Below are 25,502 nucleotides of genomic sequence, written 5' to 3'. Positions count from 1 at the left end.
GTGACATCATCAGCTAATAACCCAGACTTCCTGGAGCAGCTGGCCACTTTCCCAACCACATCGTGGTCATCAGGGAAAGGGAGGCTTACTAGAAGAGATGCCTTAGTTTTAAGTAATTTTTCCTTTAGTGGAATGGAAAAGCCTTAAGAAATGCAAGGAAAATGAAGAAAAGCACATGTTCTTCAAATAGATGTCCATTTTTTATAGTTTCTTAGGTATCCTGAGGACCATGTTAAGTTTCCTTTCTCTCCAACTTTAGAGGAAAGGACCACCGTTACACATTCTTGGTCCACTATTGCTCTCATCATGTTACTTTAAAAGGCACACACACAGCACATAAAGTGAACATCAATTTAAGAAGTGTGCCACTGGATTGTTACATAAGTATTTCCTCTATCAGTCACTCTGAAATGTCTCCTGTGCTCTAGTATCCCAGGACTCAGGCAAGAGAGGACATTTAGGTTCAAGAACTGGCATTAGCCGGGCAGTGGTGGCGCACGCCTTTAATCCCAGCACTTGGGAGGCAGAGGCAGGTGGATTTCTGAGTTCGAGGCCAGCCTGGTCTACAGAGAGTTCCAGGACATCCAGGGCTACACAGAGAAGCCCTGTCCCCAAAAACCAAAAAAACAAAAAAAAATTTAAAAATAAAAAATAAAAATAAAAAACTGGCATGAGCTCTGAGTGGCTAAGACAGACGCCAGGTGTTCTACTTTCAGCAACTCTCCTTTAGAACTAGAATAATAGTGAACAAGCTAGTGACAACTTCCAAGAAGAATAAAAGGTGGTTTTTATTCTTCAGAAAACAAAGTAACTTAGTAAAAGTGGTAGGGCAATCTTATGGGGGTGGGGCATACAGGGGGCTTCAGGAAGGCGGCCTCTTCTGAAGTTTGCAGCTATGTTTTAAGTTGACTTGATTTTAAACAGTTTAGGTGTTAAGCTCATTTAAAGATAAGAAGTTCCTCTGTACCCCACAGCTCCTTTCCCTTTTACAGTCACCATGACTGTCACACTTAGCAGAACATGAAAGGATTCCCTGAATAATCTTTTTCTTTTGGAAATATTTTTGTTGTTGTTGTTTTATTGAAACAGGGTTTTGCTAAATAGTCCAGGCTAGTCTTCAACTCAGAATCCCACCTCAGGTTCTTTAGAAGTGATTACAAGATCACATATGTGCACAAGTACATACAAGTTACCATATGACATTTTGTTTGAAGAAAAAGTCTATATATCATAGTCAGGCATCAAAACATGTAATGCTCCTCGGCCTTGATCCGCCTGTCTCAGCCTCCAGACTTCTGGAATTACAGGTATGTGTCACCATGTTCTGCCTGTAGCACTTTTACTTTTCAAAACTTCTTAGGCTCTTCTTGACTGACAGCTGCTTAGATTTTGTTCCTGCTGACCCCATAGATTTGACAAATAACAAAGAGATTGTGTCATTTTGTCATCAATTCTTCCCCAGAGTACAATCTCTCCCATGACTTACCTGTGCTGACCATGACTCTGGTCATCTTGCTGAGAGTACACAGATCACTCAAATGTAAGTTAGGCACACTCCTTCATACTATATGCTTTGAAACGAAGCCATGTTGTCTGTTCACTAGCCCCTAGAAACCTTTAGCCACTTCTGCATGCAATCAATCATAGCTTACCAAGCTAACTGTTCACAGTATGGCTCTAAGCCATAATGCACCAGTGCAAGGTCTGGCTCGTCAGGTTTGCAAGTCCTGACGTCCATTCACTTGGTCACTTGCTCCTAACATGCACACAGAACAATATTGGAACTGTTATCTTGCTCCTCCCAGGAAACAACCATATCCTTCACTACAGTACTCACGCACAGTTTCTCTTATCTATAGTCTCAGGGACTCAGCTCTTCTCTGGAGTTAATCAATGGTAGAGCACTACTGTAGCATATTCAGGGTTCTGATCTGATCCTTCGTGCTGCGAAAGAAAATCCAAAGCAAGGGCTAGGGAGATGGCTAAGAGGGGAAAGCATCTGTTGCCCATGGGTGAGGAATTGACTGTGGCCCCCCCCAACACCCACATAAATTCAGACCAGGGGATCCCCAGGGCAACCTGCCTAGACTAGATGAATCGGTAAGGTCCAGGTTCAAGGAGGATATCCTGTCTTAGTACATAAAGCAGACAGTGATTGAGAAAGACACCACACAAAATCAACTGTTGGCCACCACATGCATGCACAAGCATGTGAACAAGCATGTGAACATGCATGCACAGTACAAACGCATACATGTGTAAAAAAGAAAAGAGAAGCAAAGTTATCTGGGGCAACATCTTCCCCACACTACCTAGGAAAGTTGTTTCATAGTCTTGTGACACTTTACTTTTCATCCTTGGAAGGTCTGCTCTGAAAAATAATATTGACTTCATTTACTTAATACCAAACCAAGGGGGTCAACACAAGCCACTGATAGCTCCTGGGCACGGCCTCTCCAGAAACATTGGATACTTTACTCAGCCTTATTTGTGAAGGAGAATAGAATTTATCCCATGCTGCTTTTCACATCATTGTATTAAAGCCCACACCACTGAGGAAAATATTTTATCCCTAAACCTAAAGTCTCAGACAACTAAGGTTCTTTGTTTCTAAATAGTCAACTTGACACACTTAGGCCTATTTATGTAATTTATTTGAATCAGGCCTTCATTCTGTATCCCAATCTGGCCTTGAATTTTTGATAGTCCTCCTGTCTCCATCCTGTGTACCTCTGGGATTGCAGGTGTGATGCCAGAACACCTAGCATCTTATCCTTAGGCACATGGGAAGGCTGAGTAAGATTTGAAGTATCCATAGGCAGTGTCTTGACTGCAATCAGTCTCACATATACACCAAAAGAAAAGTGAGAGAAAGAGTAGTTCTCTGGGGTTTCCTTCTAAAACCAACACATTATATCCTCTTAGGAGTTCATGGAAACACAATCTAAAACGTGTCATAAAAGCTTACGTCACAACCATGTGCTTTACTGAATCATGCCAAATAGACACACCAAGAGTAAATTCTTATATTGACCTTTCTCCAGGGAAATCAGGACTTATATATGCAATAGATTCAAGCCTGTCTCTATGTTTAGCACTTAGGGTAAAAGGCCATGTTTGAGGCTACTAGCATGACTTCCAACTGTCAACAGGTCCTTCCTCCCACAATTTTAGTTCAAAGATAAAACATCTAGGAGTATAAAAACTACAAATTCCTATTCAAATATTCAATAGCATTATATGGTTAATCTTGATAAAAATATTTAGTAATTCTAAAAATGGTGAAGCTACAATAAGAATACCTGCTTTTTCACAGTCTTCAAAGAATGACCAGTAAGGTACACTATGAATAATCACTTTGCCTTAGTACTCATGAAATGCTGTACCAACCCTGCAACTTTCCAAAGGCTTCGTCAAACTCTAGCAGGAATAAGACAGGAAGTAAATTCCCTCAGAGAGGTCTGGAAACCAGAGCAAGAAAAAAGATTCCAGGCAATGGGCAGGCTAATTAGATAGAGCTCAATGTCAAGTGGCATTTAAAAGGTAAGACCAAAAGGATGTGGGGAGGAGAGTGAGGAAGAAATGTAAGCAATTGCCAGAGACCATCACTTCCATCAAGGAGTTCAAAGAAAATGTTCTTAACAGCAGCTAACAGACGAGTACCCTTCATCTACCTCTTCAATGACTCACCATGCTGACTGGCATTAAAGAAATAGGTAAAATAGTAAAGAATCAACAAAGCCTGATTTAGAAATTCTCTTATTCAGAAAAGTCTGGATGACTGAAAAACATCAACAAGACAAGGCTAAGGGGCTGCCTGTATCAGGCACCAAATCTCCTCATGCAAAGAATTTGGCATCTTCCTGGTACCAGAGACCAAGAGCCACCTCCCAAGAAAGCAGTGGGCAGTGTTACTCCTCAGAGGCAGCTCTCTTGTGCATTGGAGGTTCACATCAAATGACAACTGGTCAAGTCCAGGGAGATATAGCTAGAAGACAGTAGTGAGGCTGTCACACAGCATAATTGGCCTAGCTTCACACCCACCCAGGCTCCCAGCAGTGGGGTCAGGGAGGGTGGCTCACTTCCATCAGCAGCTCCAGAAGTCTCCACCAGTGATCTTGTACAGCAGCCAGGCTCAGCATCTCAGCACCAAGTTGGCATTTCAAGCTCCTAACTCAGAAATTCTGAAGCTGAATCAAGGACTTTCCCCATCCTAACTTACAGGAGGTGATCTTATCAATAGCTGAGCATGCTTGGGGACTTACCTGCTGTCTGGATCTGAGTATGTCTGAGCAAGGCTGTGGAGCAAGCAGAAGCATCCCCACAGACTCGGTCTCTTCTTAGAGAGCATCCCTGACGTGACACGACTAGGGGCAGAGAAGCATTTGGATAACCTACCTGCCATTCTGGTCTGAGGTCCAAGCCACTGACTGCCCCTCGGGTTTAGTTTTATACCATATCCTAATGGCATGAGGAAAGTCAGCAGCTGTCGGAGCCCCCATCTTCCTGATCTGTAAGCTCCACTTGTCAGAGTCAAACAAGAGCTCCCCACAGCCAGGAGCCTGGCTGCAGCGCATGTAGCAGTCTAGCTGCTCCCTCCAAGCACCTGCAGGCAGAGCCACAAGATCACGGACGATCTCACGCCTGAGCTTCTCAGGAGGAGCTGCAAGCTTTGGAGCTTGTGTGAATGTCTCAAGGCCTGCTACGGCAGCCACATCCACCTCCTCTACCTTCAGCACAGATAAATCACAGCAGTCCAACACTAGCAAGAAATCCTCTCTCCCATGATTCCCTGTGTCACAGCAGTACTTTGAGCTAGACAACTCAGAATCATGTTCCTGGTTGTCATGGTTACCATCATTATCAAAGGCATCTTGATCACCTTTACCACAGACTGCAGATTCTCTATGTCCCATCTTAGGTGAGAAGGCACTTGAATCCACCTCAGGAACATGGCAGGGTTCAGCTGTCCTAAATATGTAGGCTTCCTCTGACTCCATCTGGAAGGTTTCCTGGGTGGAATTCAACTGTTTTTTAAATCTGTTTCCATCTCCAAAGAAAAGCACTATGTTACCCTCAATAACTCGACTTCCAAAGTCCACATCCAAATCCAGTATGTAGTGCTTCACAAGCATGTGGCTGGTATTGGCCATGAGAGGCAGATCATCCTGGGAAGGGTCCAGCTTCATGTCCATGGTGTAGTCTGCAGTTGGTAGCTTTGCTGAATCTCAGCTGAGGCGTCTTATCTCCTCTAATAGCTCAGAATCACAAATGGCTGGCTTACCAAATAAGAAGCACCCACTGGCATACGTTATCTTTCCACAACTTTCAATTCCCTGGCAAAGAAAAAAGTATGATTAGATAAAATTCCAAATAGGACCCTAAATGTCCCTGCAGTTACAGATCCCACAGGTTGGCTACCTTACCTATCAATCTCCAAGGTGGCAGTTGCTCAGGGAAGAAGGAAAGCTCATCTTTCTGACTGACAGGAGAGAAGCCACATTACTGACTTCTGAGCTGCTAAGGTACATAGTCCTTGTTTCAGAAAAGAGCAATTCTTATGCAAAACTGAGACTATTACTGCCTCTTGTTTTAAAAGATATTAAATATATCACTTCTAATTTTGTGCATCAAAACCTAAGTGATTGTTTTTCTACTGTGATTCTAAGTAACAAGTGTGAATGAGGGCTGAATGGCTTCATACATTGTATTCTTTGAGAGTAATAATTTAATCCACACAATATAACTCCAGGGATTAATGCACTTTTCACATTAGGACTGCTCTCCTATCAGCACTTCCAGTAAATTACAGGAAAATGAGCCAATTTACCAGGAGTGCATTCTAAGTATTCCTTTGAGATTGCTCATGGAGACTTTTCAAATTTATATTTAAATACTCAAGGTATACATTACAACTTAATAGCTGAAAACCCATTAGCATTCTGGGTAATAGCTTTCTTGTGGCAAACAAAAGGTCTTATTTGAAAAAAAAGTATGCAAATATCTATAAAAGGAAGGAGAAAGATTAAAATGTAGAAGCAGACATTGTAATACAATGTACAAGTTCTTCAGAAAAGATCTGAATCAAAATGTATTCCTACATGACAGCAATCCAGCTAAAGGGAGAATTATCTGAACCATTTCGGCCCCTGACATGCACCTGATCTTTTAGCATATGCTGCTTTTCTTTTACTAAAAGATGAAAGACAAATATCAGGGGAAAGAAATAAAACCTGATGACAACAAAGGAGAATATTTAAATTTTGTATTGTAAAACTCCCTACAGATACTTCTTCGTCAACCACTTTGTCAACCATTATTTGCTTGACTTTAAATAAATTAAGCACTGTCCCCCATTTCTACTTTGCCCCTTACTTTCCAAGTTTATCTTCCCCTACTAGACCTTATTAAAGTATCTCCTGCTAGAATCTCCTCCCAGCAAACAACCTGAGTTTCTAACTTGCCCCTAGTTATTTCCTATCAAAATCTCACCCAACCTTAGGAAGCATGGCCTCCTATGGGATAGCAGTGTCTACTCAAAGCAGACCTGTCTGCCATTGGGGCTGGTGTTCCTGGCTCCTCCCTTCCTTTTGCATAGGCTTTCTTTCAGAGCTACTTCTGTCTGGCTCCTACCTCTCATGCCCAATTTGTCAAATCCTGTTCTCCCCCCAAACTTCAGTTCAAAATCCTTCAAAATGCCTCAAAATCCTTCCTAGATCCCCTCTTCTCACTAGCAAAAATATTTGGTAATTATTTCGTTTTGGAGTTTATTTTGGTTACAGACAAACTAGCCTCTCATTTGCAGTAATTCTCCTGCCGCTGCCTCCTGAATGATGGGGTTGTAGGTGTGGGCCAACAGGCTTGGCTTGGTAGTGAATTTAAATACAACAGGAACAAAAAAAAAAAAATCAAGATACAAAGAGCAGTTTGATAGAAGCTGGTATCTATCTTGGTACAAGACAAGGCAGTGTGTGAAAAGGTAAGGGAGGGTCTATTGCTGTCTGCACAATCTCCATGGAACTACCATCTATGAATAATAAACTGTGATATCAACGGCATCTAATAATGGGAAATCACTGAGACGTTCATTCTGCAGGTATCTGGAGCAGTTAACACACACTATATATACTATTTTGTTGACTGCGATTTTTTGTTTGTTTGTTTGTTTGCTTGCTTGCTTTTGAGGTAGGGTCTCATAAATACTGTAGAACTAGCTATGTAGTTCTAGAACTAGCTATGTAGTCCAGATTGGCTTAAACTCCCAGCAACATCCTGCCTCTGTCTCTTGAGTTCAGGGGTCATAGGAATAAACCCATCATGTCACTGTATGCTTACACTTAAAAAAAAAAAATCAGAACATACACAGACACACAGAGACATGTGTGCATGCACAGATGGGGGTGGGTGTGGAGGGAGAAAGAGAGAGGCAGGGAGGAAGACAGAGAGAAAGAACAATGTCTAAACTATAACACCTGAAGAGACAGCTTAGCATTTATTCCCACAGACTCATTAGCTGACTCTCATAATGGGTCATTTATTTCTGAGACTGTATATTGTTGGGAGCTGACTCTTAGCAGAAAGCAGCTATCATCTTTGCAGCCATCTCGGATCATATACCCTGATAGGAGACGTTTTTCAACATCCTACAACAGCTGAGCACACTCTGATAAACATCTTGTTTTTCTCAGATATCTTATTTTGTTGGTTAGTGCCCCAGCTGCAAGGCGCACGTGGGCTGTCAGCTGTGTTCCCCTGCTTGTGCTTATATATACCCAGCATTTCCATTCAATAAACGAGATTCGATCAGACTCTGTCTTGTCTCCATTCTTCTTGTCTCTTGCCCCTCCATCCCCATTCTCTCTCTTGCTAGACCCTGTTGACTGACCTGGATGGACCGGATCAGTATATAATTTAAAAGTACACTATGTCCTACAGAGCCATTCTCAGCTCTTGTGTCGATGACATGGTATGGTATAAGGCGCTACCTTAGAGCCCATCCTGTCAGGCTGGCTATCAAAACCATCACTATCAACCCCAGCAGGTAGTTCTCTGGTGGCCAACCACTGATGGTTTTGAAGTGCCTGCTATTTGGCATAGACTTTTTTGAGAAGTTGGATCTCTATGCTGCCCAGTTTGGCCCTGGAATCCCACCTCAGCTCCAAGTGCTGCCACAGCTAGTGTTTACATAGTTGTATATTTGTCACTGGACTGACAAGCTTTAGTTTTCTTCAGCAGAGTCTCCAGGACTGTCTGAATGGAAGCTGTGCTAAGTCTTGCCTCTAAACTCTCTAGTCTTCCACCTGATGCTTATTCTCAGCTCATTTTAAGACCCCATCCTGCTGAGATGCTCATGAATCTTTGAAATGCAAAGAACCTCTAGGTCTTTGTAATTCATGCCTCTTCCTAATACAGAGGGAAACAATATTCTTTGCAATAAAGGGACTACTGTCTCTATAAACTCCATCTTTTGGGGACTCTTGTACAAAAATTCTGATCATGAATTACATTTGATATTAAGCTACCTTCACTATTATTGGTTAAAGCTAAACTGGGAGTGTGGCTTACTGAAAGAGTCAAAGGAAAATGAATTCCAAATGAAATGTACCCACATAGCCATTGGTCAATGTTGAAACAGGCCAGAGCTCTCAGAAGTGGTGGTCACTTCATCTAGGACGCATGACTGGAAGATCAGAGAATGCTCTGTTGCCAGGAGTGTTCCTCCAAAACAAAAGGGAGCTGAGCAAAGCATGACTAACTGGATCACATGATATGTCTACCTTCCTAACAAGTTTCTCTTGCCACAAGGAAGGAAATGACAGAAACTAGCTATCAGCATCACTCTTCATTATACTTAGACCCTAGTTTCCTTTGGTATTTTTCCCTTGCCAATATTTTCTTTCTCAATAATCCCCTCCTGTTCCTGATTTCAGAAGGTCTCTATCTTCATAAATGAGCTAGCCCTGGCCCTACTGCCTATATTGATGCACATAGTTCTAGGGATCAAATCTTGACATAATTGAACCTCTGACTACATCTTTGTAAAGATGTACTACTGTTCTGTTTGCTACTTTAACCTGTCTTTACTTCACTGAACTTTAAGACAAAATTTCTTTGGGAACATTCAATCCACATCTCTTGTTTTACAACTGTCAACCACAAGACCCAGAGAGGCACAACACTTTGCACAAAAGTCGGCCATTTCTCTTTTGTTGATGAGCAATTCCTCCAGGTCACCTGGTGCCTCACTGATACTATACAAATCACTGAATATCACTCAGAGACTCTTTACACCCTCACTTATCTTTTTTAGTCCACACACCAGAAGTTAGTTCTTCTTGTGGTCATTTTTTTCTTCTTTTTCTTTTCTTTTATATTCTTTCTTCTCTCTCTCTCTCTCTCTCTCTCTCTCTCTCTCTCTCTCTCTCTCTTTTTGGGGGGGGAGCATTATCTCCACGCCCAGGAGATAATGAACAGCACTGTCACCTAAACTGAGTGTAATGTGTAAGCCCACATACCTTGGTTCTCCTTCACCTATGTCCTACTTGTGTTGGATTTCTGCATGAACTAGATCTCCCTTCTCTGGAAGTGCTCAGCTCTTGCTGGCGTCAATCAAGGTCACAGTCCCACATTTAAGGAAAACATGAACTGGCTGTGGTTGCAAATGCATGTCTGTGGCCACTCTGAAAGGCTCTCTCAGCAGATGGCAACCATACTTCTAAGAAGCCTGTTGACTTCAGCACTTCTGGTTATTACTGTGCTCTGATTTTAAGTGCCAGCCTGCCTCACTGAAGCATTTTCCACTTGCTGTCATAAGCTATAACATGGAAAAGCCTCTCTCTCTATCAAAACCTATGGTTAGTTTTCCTCAGCTACCCACTGCAGCCTCTGAAGCATGCATGCTTTGGGTTTCATTGCTTAAATGCTCATCTCAGCAACATTCCTGAAAGGCTCCAGGGGATTCATGCACAGCTAAAGTAATGCATCAGAAAAGAGAGGCTGCCCCGCTCCCTAAGCATGGCCTGAGACAGCCTCCTTTGACACATTCCTACCCTCCATGGAAAATCACTCCATGCTCCTTCCAAGCTAGAGTCAAGCTACAGAGTAACTCGTAGTTCTCATGGTCCTTTACATACTCTGTGCCATATATACCTCAGACTGCTGATTCATTTCAGGTTCATGGCTATGTTGCATGGAGAGTAACATGTGTCTGTGAAGCTGAGACTGGACAACTTTGTGGATCTAACATACAGTTATTTACAGAACAGGTCTGGTTCACATAATTCTGTAGTTTAGTAGAATCATTCCCTGACAAACCACCTCCAGGCTGACCATGGGTTCTAGGACACACCTACACCTCCTTCATGCCACATCTTTTCCACATCATTTTCCCCTTGCAATTGACTCAGGGCCAAAGGAGGAGTTCCTGATTGTGTTCACCCTTCTGCACTGCACACAGTGAGGGGACTCTAGCTTTCACCCTGCAAGCTGCTAGCTCTCGGAAGAAGACAGGCATGTTTGCTCTTTAAGATTCAGCAAACATGACTCCAGCCAGGGAAGCAGGTAATCTAGCTGCAGGTCTTCACCTCTCCCTCTGGCTCCTCCACATCCAATTCTCATGTCTCATATCCAGTTCTGTAGAAGACCACCTCCTGGGGCCTACCATCTCCCACCCACATCTTCTGTGGTCCACACAGATCTTCCACTTCTAACCTCCCTCCCCTAACTAGAATCCCCAGTAGCAACACCTATCAGGATTCCAGAAGAATTTCCTGCCAGGCAACACGAAGCCACCATATCTTCCTAAGAACCAGATATGTCCACAGCAACAGAGGAACAAAATACCCATCCAACAAAGACAGGACCAGACATCAGCACCTAGACCTGTAATCATCCCACACCCAGATGCCTACACAGCAGCATAAAAGCACAATCAGTAACAGCTAGGACAACATAGCTCCATGAGAGCCCAGGAACTCTCCCACAGGAGACCCTGAGTATAGCAACATAGCTGAAACACAAGAGAAGACCTTAAAACAGTCTGAAACCCATGAAAATACAAACAGTAAAAGGAGACAAATAAAACAGTTCAAGATATGAAAGTAGAAATAGAATCAATACAGAAAACCCAAACTGAGAAAAATTTAGAAAATAAAAATTTCGGAATTTGAACAGGAACCCCACCAACAGAACACAAGAGATGGAAGACAGACTCTCAAGCATTGAAGATATTATAGAACAAATGGATACCTTTGGTCAAAGAAAATGTTAAATCTAAAAAACTCCTGTTACAAAACATCCAGGAAATCTGGGCCATTAAGAAAAGATCAAATGCAAGACTAATAGGAATGAAAAAGGTGAATAAATCCAGGTCAAAGGTAAAGAAAATATTTTTAACCAAATCATAGAAGAAAACTTCCATAACTTAAAAAAGGAGAGGCCTATCAAGGTACAATCATGGGAATACCAAATAGACTTGACTAGAAAAGAAAATCCCATCAGCAGAAAATAATCAAAACATTAAACACACAGGAAAAGAAAAATATTAAAAGGTACAAGGGAAAAAGATCAAGTGACAAAGGACAGACATTAGAATATCACCTGACTTCTCAATGGAGACTCTAAAAGCCAGAAGGGCCTGGACAGATGTTCTACAGACTCTAAGAGACCATGGATGCCAGCCCAGACCACTACACCACTCAGCAGCCCAGATCACTACACAACTCAGCAAAACTATCTATCACACTGGATGAAGAAAACAAGACATTCCATGACAAAACTAAATTTAAGGAATGCCTATTTACAAATCCAGCTCTACAGAAGACACTAGGAGGAAAACTCCAACCTAAAAAGGTTAACCAGTCCAAGAAAACACAGGGAATAAATAGTCCCAGACTAGCAAATCAAGAGAGGTGAATTAATCTTGATGACCTAAGTTTAACTCCCAGAATCTTGTAAAAAGCTGGACGTAGTAAGGCACATTTTTAATCCCAGAATTTCTGAAGTGAGATAAGAAGTGGAAACAAACAAACAAAAAAAATCATCCTGAAGCTCAAAGACCAGATAAACTGGAATACACTGCAAAATACAGATATACCCTGCCTTAACAAGGTGAAAAGCAAAAACTCACTCCTGGAAGTAGTCCTCTGATCTCCACACATTCGATATGTTATGTACACACACACACACCACACCACTACCACCACCACCACCACCACCACCACCACCACAACAACAAAATAACAGGAATCAACAAATACTGCTCACTGATATCTGTCAATATCAGTGGTCTCAATTCCCCCAATAAAAATACACAGTCTAACAGAATGGATTAAAAAAAAAAAAGATCTCTTCTTCTGATATATCCAAGAAACACATTTTAATATCAAGGATAGTAATCACTTCAGGGTAAAAGCATAGAAAAAGATATTCTAAGCAAAAGAATGTGAGAAGCAAGCTAGTGTAGACATTTTAATATCTAACAAAATAGACCTCAAACCAAATTAACCAGAAGAGACAAAGAAAGGCACTATGTACTCAAAAAAAAAAATCCATCAAGAGAACATTGCAATAAATATATATATTTAGAATCACAGGAAAAAAAAAAGAGGAGATGGTAATAAATAACCAAATTCAGGGCTGAGATCAATAAAATAGAAATAAAACAATACAAAAAAAATCAATGAAACAAAGAGTTGGGTTTTTTTGTTGTTGTCATTTTGAGTTTTTTGGTTTTGTTTTCATTTTTATTTTTGAGAAAACCAGTAAGATTGACAAACCCTTAGCAACATTAACTAAACAGCAAATGGAGAGAGAATATCCAAATAAACAAAATTAGAAATGAAAGGAGGGACATAACAATGAAGAAATTCAGAGACATAGGACATAGTTTAAAAACCTGTACTCCACCAAATTTATATATATAGAGAGGGAGAATTTTCTCAATAGGTACCACTTACCAAAGATAAATCAAGATCAGACAAGCATCTGAAGACAACAGCAGTGTATCCATACATAAAAATATAAATCTAAAAAACAAAAAAGGAAAGGAAAACTTTTGAAAAAAAATAAAGGCTACTGATTTGTTTGAGTTGATTTTATAACCAGCCACTTTGCTGAAGTTGTTTATCAGGTTTAGGAGTTCTCTGGTGGAAGTTTGGGGGTCACTTAAGTATACTATCATATCATTTGCAAATAGTGATATTTTGACTTCTTCCTTTCCTATTTGTATCCCTTTGACTTCTTTTTGTTGTATAATTGCTCTGGCTAGGACTTCCAGTACTATATTGAATAGGTAGGGGGAGAGTGGGCAGCCTTGTCTAGTCCCTGATCTTAGTGGGATTGCTTCAAGTTTCTCTCCATTTAGTTTGATGTTGGCTACCGGTTTGCTGTAAATTGCTTTTACTATGTTTAGGTAGGGGCCTTGAATTCCTGATCTTTCCAAGACTTTTATCGTGAAGGGATGTTGAATTTTGTCAAATGCTTTCTCAGCATCTAGTGAGATGATCATGTGTTTTTTTTTCCTTTGAGTTTGTTTATATAGTGGATTACATTGATGGATTTCCGATATTGAACCATCCCTGCATTCCTGGGATAAAACCTACTTGATCATGATGGATGATTGTTTTGATGTGTTCTTGGATTCGGTTTGCTAGAATTTTATTGAGTATTTTTGCATCGATGTTCATAAGGCAGATTGGTCTGAAGTTCTCTTTCTTTGTCGGGTCTTTGTGGGGTTTGGGTATGAGTGTAATTGTAGCTTCATAGAACGAATTGGGTAGTGTTCCTTCTGTTTCTATTTTGTGGAATACTTTGAAGAGAATTGGTATTAGGTCTTCCTTGAAGGTCTGATAGAATTCAGCACTAAAACCATCTGGTCCTGGGCTTTTTTTTGGTGGAGAGACTTTTAATGACTGCTGCTATTTCCTTAGGGGTTATGGGACTGTTTAGCCTTCCTCTATATGAAAGATAAACAGACTGAAAAAGAAATTAGGGAAATGACACCCTTCACAATAATCGAAAATAATATAAAATACCTTGGTTTGAATCTAACCAAGCAAGTGAAAGACCTGTATGACAACAACTTCAAGTCCCTGAAGAAAGAAATCGAAGAAGATCTCAGAAGATGGAAAGATCTCCCATGCTCATGGATGGGCAGGATTAATATAATAAAAATGGCCATCTTGCCAAAAGCAATCTACAGATTCAATGCAATTCCCATTAAAATCCCAACTCAATTCTTCACAGAGTTAGAAAAGGAAATTCTCAAATTCATATGGAATAACAAAAAACCCAGGATAGCGAAAACTATTCTCAACAATAAAAGAACTTCTGGAGGAATCACCATCCCTGACCTCAAGCTGTACTACAGAGAAATAGTGATTAAAAACTACACGGTATTGGTACAGAGACAGGCAGGGAGATCAATGGAATAGAATTGAAGACCCAGAAATGAACCCACACTCCTATGGTCACTTGATCTTTGACAAAGGAGCTAAAACTGTCCAGTGGAAAAAGGACAGCATTTTCAACAAATGGTGCTGGTTCAACTGGAGGACAACATGTAGAAGAATGAAAATTGATCCATTCTTATCTCTTTGTACAAAGCTCAAGTCTAAGTGGATAAAGGACCTCCACATAAAACCAGATACACTGAAACTAATAGAAGAGAAGGTGGGGAAGAGCCTCGAATACTTGGGCACAGGGGAAAAGTTCCTCAACAGAACACCAATGGCATATGCTCTAAGATCAAGAATTGACAAATGGGACTTCATAAAATTGCAAAGTTTCTGTAAGGCAAAGGACACTGTCAATAGGACAAAACGACAACCAACAAATTGGGAAAAGATCTTTACCAATCCTACATCTGATAGAGAGCTAATATCCAATATATACAAAGGGCTCAAGAAATTAGACTCCAGACAACCAAATAACCCTATTAAAAAAATGGGGTATAGAGCTTAACAAAGAATTTTCAACTGAGGAAACTCTAATGGCCGAGAAGCACCTAAAGAAATGTTCAGTATCCTTAGTTGTCAGGGAAATGCAAATCAAAACAATCCTGAGATTCCATCTCACACCAGTCAGAATGGCTAAGATTAAAAACTCAGGTGATAGTAGATGCTGGCAAGGGTGTAGAGAAAGAAGAACACTCCTCCATTGTTGGTGGGACTGCAAGATGGTGCAACCACTTTGGAAATCAGTCTGGCGCTTCCTCAAAAAATTGGACATAGCATTACCTGAGGATCCAGCTATACCACTCCTAGACATATACCCAGAAGATGCTTTAACATATAACAAGGACATATTCTCTACTATGTTCATAGCAGCCTTATTTATAATAGCCAGGAGTTGGAAAGAACCCAGATGTCCTTCAACTGAGGAATGGATTCAAAAAATGTGGTATATTTACACAATGGAGTATTACTCAGCTATTAAAAACAATGAATTCGAGAGTTTCCTAGGTAAATGGATGGAACTAGAAATTATCATCCTGAGTGAGGTAAGCCAATCACAAAAGAAAACACATGGTATTCACTCACTGATTATTGGATATTACCCCAGAACCTTGAAATGCCCAAGATTCAACTCATAGGCCGCATGAAGCTCATGAAGAAGGAAGATCAAGTGGGGGTGATTCGGTCCTTCTTAGAAGGAGCAACAAAATACTCAAGGGAGCAAATATGGAGACAAAGTGAAGGACAGAAACTGAAGGAGGGGCCATCTGAAGACCATTCCACCTGCGTATCCATCCCATGTGCAGTCACCAAAGGTAGATGCTGATGTGGAAGTCAGGAAGTGCATGCTGATAAGAGCCTGATATAGATGTCTCCTCAGAGGTCTGCAAGAGTCTGACATATTCAGAGGCAGATGCTCACAACTAGCCATTGAAGTGATCATGGGGTTCCCAATGGAGGAGTTAGAGTGAAGACCATTGGAGCTGAAAGGGTTTGTGGCCCCATGAGGAGAGCAACAATACCAACCAATCAGAGCTCCCAGGGTCTAAACCACCAGCCTGGGAGCACTTAGGGAGGGATCCATGGCTTCAGCTGTATACATAAGAGCGGAGGGCCCTGCTGGGCATAGGTGGAAGAAGAGATCCTTGACCTCATGAAGGCTGGATGCTCCAGGGGGTGGGAATTTGAGGGTGGGGAGGTGGGAGTGGGGGGGTAGGTAGGGGTTACATCCACAGAGAAGAAGGAGGAGGGGTGAGAGGATAGGGGGTTCCTGGGTGGGTGGGGGATGGGGTAAGGGGACAACATATGAAATGTAAATAAAACATCCAATAAAAAAAATAAATAAAGGTCAGATAAACAATTTAAACAGACCTATAACCCCTAGTGAAATAGAAGCATTAAAAGACCCCCAAACAACAAAAACCAGGGCCAGATGATTTTAGTACAGAATTCTACCAAAATTTCAAACACAGGTTAATACCATTATTCCTCAAATTATTCTACAAAATGGAAACAGAAGGACTATTTCCCAGTTCATTTTATGAGGCCACAGCTATCCTGTTACCCAAATTATATAAAGACCCAACAAAGAAAAATATTATAGATGATTTTCTATGAACATAGATGCAAAAATTCTCAATAAAATACTATACTTAAAAACAATTCAAGAACACGTCTTCTCATAGATGTAGGGATGGTTCAGCATATGTAACTCAATAAATGAAATCCACTGTATAAACAGACAAAAGGTAAAAACCACAGGATCATCTCATTAGATGCAGAAAAGGCCTTTGACAAAATCCAACCTTCCTTCATGATGAAAGTCCTAGAGAGATTAGGGATACAACGGATATACCCTCTACATAATAAAGGCAGTTTACAGCAAGTTCAAAGCCAACATCTATTTAAATGAAGAGAAACTCAAAAGAATTCCACTTAAATCAGAAGCAAGACAAGGCTGTTCACTCTCTCCATACCTATTCAATATAGTACTTGAAATCCTAGCTAGAGAAATAACACAACTGAAGGAAATCAAGGGAATATGGATTGGAAAGGAAAAAATCAAATATCTTTATTTGCAGATGATATGATAATATACATAAGTGATTTTTAAAAGCCCACCAGAGAATTCCTACAACTGATAAACATTTTCAGTAAAGTAGCTGGATACAAAATCAACTCATAAAAATTAGTAGCTCTCCTATATACAAATAAGTAGCTGGATACAAAATCAACTCATAAAAATTGGTAGCTCTCCTATATACAAATGACAAGTGGACTGTGAAGGAAACTAGGAAAATAACACCCTTTACAATAGCCTCCAATAGTATAAAGTATGTTTCAGTAACTGTAACTAAGCAAGTGAGAGATCCGTATGATTAAAAACTTTAAGGCACTGAAGAAAAAAAAAATTGAAGATATCAGAAAAAAAGAAAAAGATTTCCCATGTTCATGGGTCGGTAGAATTAACATAGTAAGAGTAGCTATCCTACCAAAAGTGATCTACAGATTCAATGCAATCTCCATCACAATTCCAACACAATTCTTCACAGATCTTGAAAGGAAAATTTTCAGCTTCATATGGAAACACAGAAAAGAAACAAGATAGCTAAACAATCCCGAATCGTAAAAGAACTGGGGGAGGTATCACCATCCCTGATTTCAAATTGTACTACAGATTACATATTATGCAAATTGTATAATAAATAAGCATTGATATTGGCACAATAACAGATGTATTGATCAATGGAATGAAATTGAAGACCCAGACATAAATCTAAAAAGATGTGGACCCCATAGATTCATGTGTTTGAATACTTGGCCATAAGGAGTGGCACTATTAGGTATGGCCTTATTGCAGGAGATGTGACCTTGTTAGAGGAAGTGTGTCATTGTAGAGGTGGGGCTTTGAGGTATACTATCCTCAAGCTCTACCCAGTGTGGAATTCCAGTCTCCTTCTGGCTGCCTTCAGATCAAGATGTAGAACTCTTGGCTCCTCCAGTGCCATGCACGCTGTCATGCTTCCCACCATGGTGATGATAGTAGACTAAACTTCTGAAACTGTAAGCCAGCTCCAACTAAATATTTGCCTTTGTAACAGTTGCCTTGGCCATGGTGTCTTCTCACACAGCAATAAAACCCAAACTATGACATATGGGATATTTGATTTTTGATAAAGCCAGATATACACACTGAAAAATACAGCATCTTCAACAAATGATGTTGGAGAAACTGGATGGTTACATGTAGAAGAATCCAAAAAGATCCATACTTATCATCCTACACAAACAACTCCAAATGGATTAAAGACCTCAACATAAAATCAGATAAAAAAAGAGAAAGTGGGGAACAGCCCTGAACTCGTTGACAAAGGAGATGACTTTCTGAACAGAACAGCATTAGTGCAGACACTAAGATCAACAATTAATACATGGGACCTCATGAAACTGATTAGCTTCTGCATGAAAAAGGGAAACTGTCATTCAGACAAAGCAACAGCCTACAGTATGTTAAATGATTTTTACCAACTATACATCTTATAGAGGACTAATATTGAAAATATATAAAGAGGGCTGGAGAGATGGCTCCGGGGTTAAGAGCACTGACTGTTCTTCCAGAGGTGCTGAGTTCAATTCCCAGCAGCCGCATGATGGCTCACAACCATCTGTAATGGGATCTGATGCCCTCTTCTGGTATATCTGAAAACAGCTACAGTAAACACTCTCCCCACAAGCACCCCAAAAAAGGAAAAGAAAAGATGTAGAACTCTCAGCCATGCCTGCTGCCTGCTAGGATGATGCCATGCTTTCCACCTGATGATAATGGACTGACCCTCTGAACTTGTCCTTAAAAAAAAAAAAAGTAAATATACAAAGAACTGAAAAAGAAACTAGTTATCAAGAAAACAAATAACCCAAATTAAAAATGAGGTACGGATCTAAACAGATTTCTCAAAAGAGGAAACTCAAATGGCTGAGAAACACTTAAAGAAATGTTCAACATCCTTATCCCATCAGGGAAATACAAATGAAAACCACTTTGAGATTCCATCTTATACCTGTCAGAATGGTTAAAATCAATAAAACAAGCACCAGCTCATGCTGGTGAGGATGTAGAGCAATAACACTCATCCATTAATGGTAGAAGTGTAAACTTGTATAGCCACTATGGAGATTAGTGCGGCAGTTCCTTAGAAAGGTGGAATCAATCTACCTCAAGACCCAGCTATACCATTCTTGGGCATGTACCCAAAGGACACTCCATCCTACCACAGATACACTTGCTCATCCATGTCCATTGCTGCTCTATTCATAATAACCAGAAAATAAAAACAACCTAGATGCCCTTCAACAGAAGAACGGATAAAGAAAATGGCATATTTATACAATGGAGTATTTACTCAGCCATTATTCAAAAAGTGAAACTGTGAAATTCACAGGTAAATGAATAAAACTAGAAAGAAAAAGAAATCCTCAGTTGGTTATCTTAGACCCAGAAGACAAACATGGTATGTATTTGCCTATATGTGGATATTAGCCATTAACTTAATGATAACCAAGCTACCATCCATAGAACCACAGATGTCAGGTATAGAGGAAGAGATGGGAGTGGGGCCAGATCTCATTTAGAAAATGAAATGACTAGATAGTTATTATGGATGTTGGGTTGGGACTGGAAGAGGAGGATCAAGTAAGGGGGGGGGGAAGAAAGGAACAGGGGCAGGAATAAGGTGAGAGGCAGCTAAAATTAAGGGCCACTTGAGGGGTAGTATGGAAACCAAATATAAAATATATACATTTATGAAGGTGATCTAAATGAAGGTGTCAACTAATGGAAGAGACAGAACCTCAAGTGGCCATCTCTTGTCATCAAATGAAGCTTCCAGTAACAGGATTAAGTTACACCTAACTGAGTTGTTGTGTGACCAAGGGGTCCCATGGCTGCTGCCAAAACTATAGGATGCTCTCCACAAACTGACAGCAAGGCCCCATTGCTGAACACAATACCCACACAAAATACTGAACATGGAGAGGTCAAGCTGGCACCTACATAGGACCTTCACATCTATATTCTAGTGTCTTTGGTATGGGAAGATAACTCTTCAGGCCACCAAAAGGGAAACGTAAACACAAACTCAGCCACAAACCCTTTGATCTACAATGCTGTCCTAGCTGTGAGACATGCCAGGGCAATGGTGGCACAAAGCTTATGGCAATAACCAGCCAGTATCTGTGTTGACTTAAGGCCACTCCACAAAATGGAACCCACAACTAACACTGTTTCAGTGACCAAGAACCTGAGGCGAGATTGCCCAAGGACCCACGTTAAACTGAATACTATAGTCCATTAAAAAAAAAAGTAGAAATAAAATGACTCCTAATAACATTCTGCTATTTATACTCATACATCAGTCCTTGCTCGGCCATTATCAGAGAAGCCTCCTCCTGCAGCAGATGGGAATAAATTCAGAGACCTATAGAGATTTTATACAAAGAGTGAGAAATCTTGGAACACTTAGCCCTAAACTGAATATGTCTATAAAATCCATTCCCCCAGGGCTCGGGAACCCTGCAGATGAGGAGGCAAATGTGAGGGGCAGAGGAGGAGGACACCAAGAAAACAAGGTCCTCTAAATCAACATAATCCAAGCTCCTATGCACTCAGAGACTAAAGCAGCATGCACAGGGCCTGCATGGGTTTGTACCAGGGGTGTGTGTGGCTGGGGGCTGGGGGGGAAGTATTATGGCTTTCAGTTTAGAGTTTTCATAGAATTCCTCAGTGTGCAAACAGAGTGTCTCTAATTCTTGTGTCTTCTCTTGGGCTCTTTTCCTTCTCTTTGTTTTGATATGTTAGGTTTTTTTTGCTTTTATCTTATATTGTATCATTATCTTTTAGAAGCCTGTTTGGTTTTCTTTTTAATTATTTTATCTTTTTACTTATTCAATTTACATCCTGCTCACTGCCTGCCTCCTGGTCACCCCCTCCCACAACTTTTCCCTCTCTGAGTATCCCCCAACCTGGCACTTCAAGTCTCTGCAAGGCTAGGCACTGCCTCTCCCACTGAGGCCAGACAAGGCAATTCAGCTAGAAGAACTTATCTTCCGTACAGGCAACAGCTTTTGCGGTAGCCCCCAATGCAGCTGTTCAGGATCCACATGATGAGCGATATGCACGTCTGCTACATATGTCCAGGGAGGCCTAGGTCCAGCCTGAGTATGTTCTTTGGTTAGTGGTTCAATCTCTGAGAGGCTCAAGGGTCCAGGTAGTTGACTTTGTTGGTCTTCCTGTGGAGTTCCTATCCCCCTCAGGATCCACAATTCTTCCTCCTATTCTTCCGTAAGAATCCCCAAGCTCCATCCACTGTTGGGCTGTGGGTGTCTGTATCTGAGTCAGTAGCTGGGTGGAGCCTCTCAAAAGACAACATGCTCTTGTCAGCAAGCATAACAGAGTATCATTAATAGTGTCAAGGATTGGTGCCTGCCCCTGGGATGAATCACAAGTTGGTCCTGTTATTGGTTGGCCATTCCTTCAGTCTCAGTTCCATCACCTGTGCCTGCATTTTTTATAAGCAGGATAAATTTGGGGTTGAAAGTTTTGTGGGTGGGTTGGGGTCCTGTCTGGCTATAGGAAGTGGCCTCTTCAGGTTCCATATTCCCGATGTAGTGATGTAATGAGTCACAACTAAAGTCATCCTCAATGATTCTTGGGTACCTCTCTTATCTAACAAGGTTGCCTGTTTGTTTTCTAATGAGAGACAAAAAGGGAGTGTATCCAGATGGGAAGGGAAGTGGAGTGGAACTGGGAGGGGTAGAGAAAGGGGGAACCATAATCAGGATATATTACATAAGAAATACAACTATTTTCAATAAAAGAAAAAATGTAAAAAAAATAAAGAAAAAGATCAGCAAATGTTCACCAGCTGAAAGTACTTTCTAGGCATAATTCTTTAGATACATATAATTAATTACAGAAACATAGCCAAATGCTGTTAAATTCAATGAAATAATTTCAGAGTCAGAAGTTATTATTCTAAGTCCAACCACACTGCTGTGTCTAGAAGCAGCATGCCAACACTGCAACTTCTTTCACTTAGTAGTTCTGAAAGGCACACACATTGCCCAGGTGTGCTGATGCATGCCTGCAATATCAATACCCAGGAGGTTGATGCAGAAAGTTGACAATTTAGACCTAGCATGTGTGAGGGTGTGAGCTTCACATCCAGTACTGGGGGGTGGGGGGTATGGCAAGAAAATATGTATGCCTTCTAGGTTTACTCCTGAATAATGAATAGCAACATCTGATATAAATTTTGCAGAAAAATTGGCACCTGTGCTGGCTAGTTTTATGTAATTTGGCACAAACCAGAATCATTTGAGAAGAGGAAACTTCAACTGAGAAACTGCTTCCATAAGATCAGACTGCAGACAGGCCTGTAATGCATTTTCTTAGTGATTAATAGGGGAGGGTCCAGTGCATTGTGGGTAGTGTTAACCCTGGGCTGGTGGTCCTGAGTTCTGTTAGAAAGTAAGATGAGCAAGTCATGGGGAGCAAACCAGTAAACAGCACCCCTCCCAGGCCTCTGCATCAGCTCCTGCCTCCAGGTTCCTGCACTGAGATCCTGTCCTGACTTCTTTCAATGATGAATAGTACTGTGGAAGTGTAAGCCAAACAAGGCTTTTCCTCCCTAAGTTGGTCATGGTGCTTTATCACAGCAATAGTAACCCTAACTAAGACACTGTGAGTGTGTGTACATGTGGTGAATATGTGGACATGCCTATGCATACACAAAAAACAGAGAAGGACATCAGATCCCACAAAGCTCAAGTTATATGCCCACCTTCTTTTGTGGATGCTGGGGTGTGAGCTGCAGTAGCCATGATTGTGCAACAAATGCTCCTAACCACTGAGCCCTTCTGCAGCCCTTGACATTGTTTTTTAGACAGAATGTCTCCACTCTCAGTGCTGGGGTTCCAGACATCATTTTGAGAGAAGAATTGAAGGCCAGTGCAGATCTAAGGAGAGAGAACCTGACTTTATATTTATAGCAAGATGCAGAAATGGTAAAAGACTACATAGCATAGGAAGCATAGGAAGATGGGAGACCCTACTAGGATCATTTTAGGAAAATATCATCTGCTCAATTTCTTTTTCTTTAAGTCAGGGTGAACCTTGTGGGAATTCTTTCTACACCTGTGTGTGCAAGGCCTTAACTGAATCAGGAGAGGATAGTGCAGATGCTGAGGCTGGCACTACTTCCACTTAACAGCCCAGATACAAACTCTGGCCTATCCCAACACTTCTTTGTGCTGATGTTTTTTATTGCTTGCCTGTGTTTATACACACTTTCTGTGTTTCCCCTCTGACACTCTACCATGACATTTAGAAGGTGTGAATGAGGACTCATTTACTTCTCTAAGACTGGGAATGCTATTTTAATCTGAGGACTTAGGAATTCTGTTCATGTACAGTCAGCCTGAGGTAGACAGCAAATTCCTTTGACTCTATTGGGAAAAAACAAATTTCTTTATCCACTGAGTTTGGGAGTCACCACCCTTTCATGGCTTCAGGCTTTATGTCAGTCATTCAGCTTTCATCTCTGTGTACTGGCTGACCAACTGTGGCAGCTTCCTCTCATTCTATCTCTAGAGCAGTCTTGGTTTTACATTTGTCTATTACTGTTCTCCCATTGATGAAAGGGAGAGCCACCTCTTATTAGACTAACCTTCCACTAGTAGCACTTACAAACTCCCCAAGGCAGCAACAACCTGTACTTGCATCAAGGTGAAGAATGTAGTGAAGACTGTAGAAAGTTGACACTTACAAGAAGAGGATAACACTGGGTTTCTGTTGGAATTTCTTCTCCCCAAAGCAGGCTCTACCTAGTTGATGATGGAATGAGCAGCTAAAACTTACATGAAACCCTGCAGTCTCACTAGCTAGAGAATCCAAGAATGGACTGTAGGACTATTGCACAGCTGTAAAATAATTTGACACCCACAAAGCAGGATCCTGTACTGCAAGATGCCTGGTGGCTGGTTTGTGAGACAAAGTCTTGCTAGGTATCTTTGCCTGGCTTGAAATACTGTGTACACTAGTTAGCTGCCCAATCTCCTTCCTCTGCTTCCTAAGTGCTGATATTAAAACATGTGCCACTATGGTGGGCTATTGCATCAGAACTGTGCATGTTCCAGGGCAATCTTATCAGCTCCACGGAGGTCAATGGGACTGAGCTAAACTGAGAGAGTGCTGCCCACCACAGAAAGCACAGTTAGAGGTTTGGGTTTAGCCAAGGTAACTGCCTGCTAACTTAAATATTAACAGTCTTCAGGGAGCAACAGAATCCAGAATCTTTCCAAAGAACAGATCATAGCCTCAAAGTACTCAACAGGTTAAAAAAAAATGTTAATATGAATACACTCAAAGAAAAAGCAATCAGGGAACCAGCTGGTGTCAGCCAAGCTGAGGTCTTGGTCCTTGTCATCCCTATGTCCATGTCAATAATACACAATATCATGTCAATGCCTATGTCCATGTCAATAGTATACATCCACACAGTACTTCCTCTGCTTCCTACAAAAGGAAATGTTAGATCTGAAGAGTAGTACACATGAAATGAAAATTCACTAGATTATTTTTAACAGCAGCTTAGAGAATCAAAGGAAAGAGAAAGGAGAGATAGTTACACAAGTACTATTCAATCTGGAAAACAGGAAAAATGTTGAAGCAGTGAACACACCACTGCAGGTCCTTTTAAGTAGGAATCAAAGGTTAAACGGCAACAGGATTTTAATTTAAAAAGGGCTGGTAAAACAAAATGAGAGAACAAAACACTAAACAAAAGCATGGCAAACAGAAGGCAACCAGCTCTGAGATTTGACTTCACATACTATTGCCCAGTAAAAGGAACCGGGTTCTTCAAACAGACAGACAGATGCTTCTAGGACAGGGCAGGGAAACACAAGATGAGCCTAGAGGGTGTCAGCTTATTCCAAATGCAGTCAAAATGACAAACAAGATTGGCCGACACAGCATCTTCCAGGGGAAGGACAGCCTGCAGGGCTCCTAAAGGCCGGACCAAGGGAAGCATCAAGAAGTAGTGGTGATCCTGTGTTAGAACAGAGAGAGTGAGATTGCCACCTATGAGTCTCTTCTCATACAAACATAAGGCTGACTGGGTAGATGAAAATGACCCGACAAGCACTAGGGAAGAGAAAAGGAAAACTGCTGTTCTTGGTAGAGAAACCTGCAAGTCTTCACACTGTCAAGTTCAATAGCATCAATGCTAAGCTATCAGGCCGTCACCTCACACCCTGATAGGATCTAGTGAGAAGGGCACTTTGTGTTAGATGGCAGACCCTCTTGCTGTCTTTCTTCCTCTCAGAAACCAGGCAACACCCACTGCAGCTTCTCTCCCATCTCCAGTAGTTTTCTCCTCCCACATTCAACTGTGAACAATCCCAGCTAGACCCCCACACCTTGCTATTGCAGGATAAACTTATACTCTTACCCAGTACCTGCCTTAGCATGTAGGCTAAGCCAGACTGAAT

At 41.1% G+C, this 25,502-nt stretch overlaps 1 protein-coding gene across 3 annotated transcripts in view; it reads right to left on the bottom strand.

The window, feature by feature from the left end:
* Aopep (aminopeptidase O (putative)) overlaps positions 1-25,502 on the bottom strand; it is a 298,386-nt gene that overhangs the window by 248,641 nt on the left and 24,243 nt on the right. For all 3 annotated transcript variants that reach the window (XR_003713119.1, XM_028781229.1, XM_028781230.1), the window contains exon 2: positions 4,399-5,336. Coding sequence is in view for 2 of the 3 variants with exons in the window: in XM_028781229.1 (XP_028637062.1) it covers positions 4,399-5,195 (797 nt within the window). In the remaining variant the exon portion in view is untranslated. The remainder of the gene's footprint in view (positions 1-4,398; positions 5,337-25,502) is intronic.

Source organism: Grammomys surdaster, unplaced genomic scaffold (genome assembly GCF_004785775.1).
Source record: "Grammomys surdaster isolate TR1022 unplaced genomic scaffold, NIH_TR_1.0 375, whole genome shotgun sequence".
Lineage (NCBI taxonomy): Eukaryota > Metazoa > Chordata > Mammalia > Rodentia > Muridae > Grammomys > Grammomys surdaster.
The sequence above is the reverse complement of the archived record's forward strand: the minus strand, read 5'-3'. Positions and strand labels throughout refer to the sequence as shown.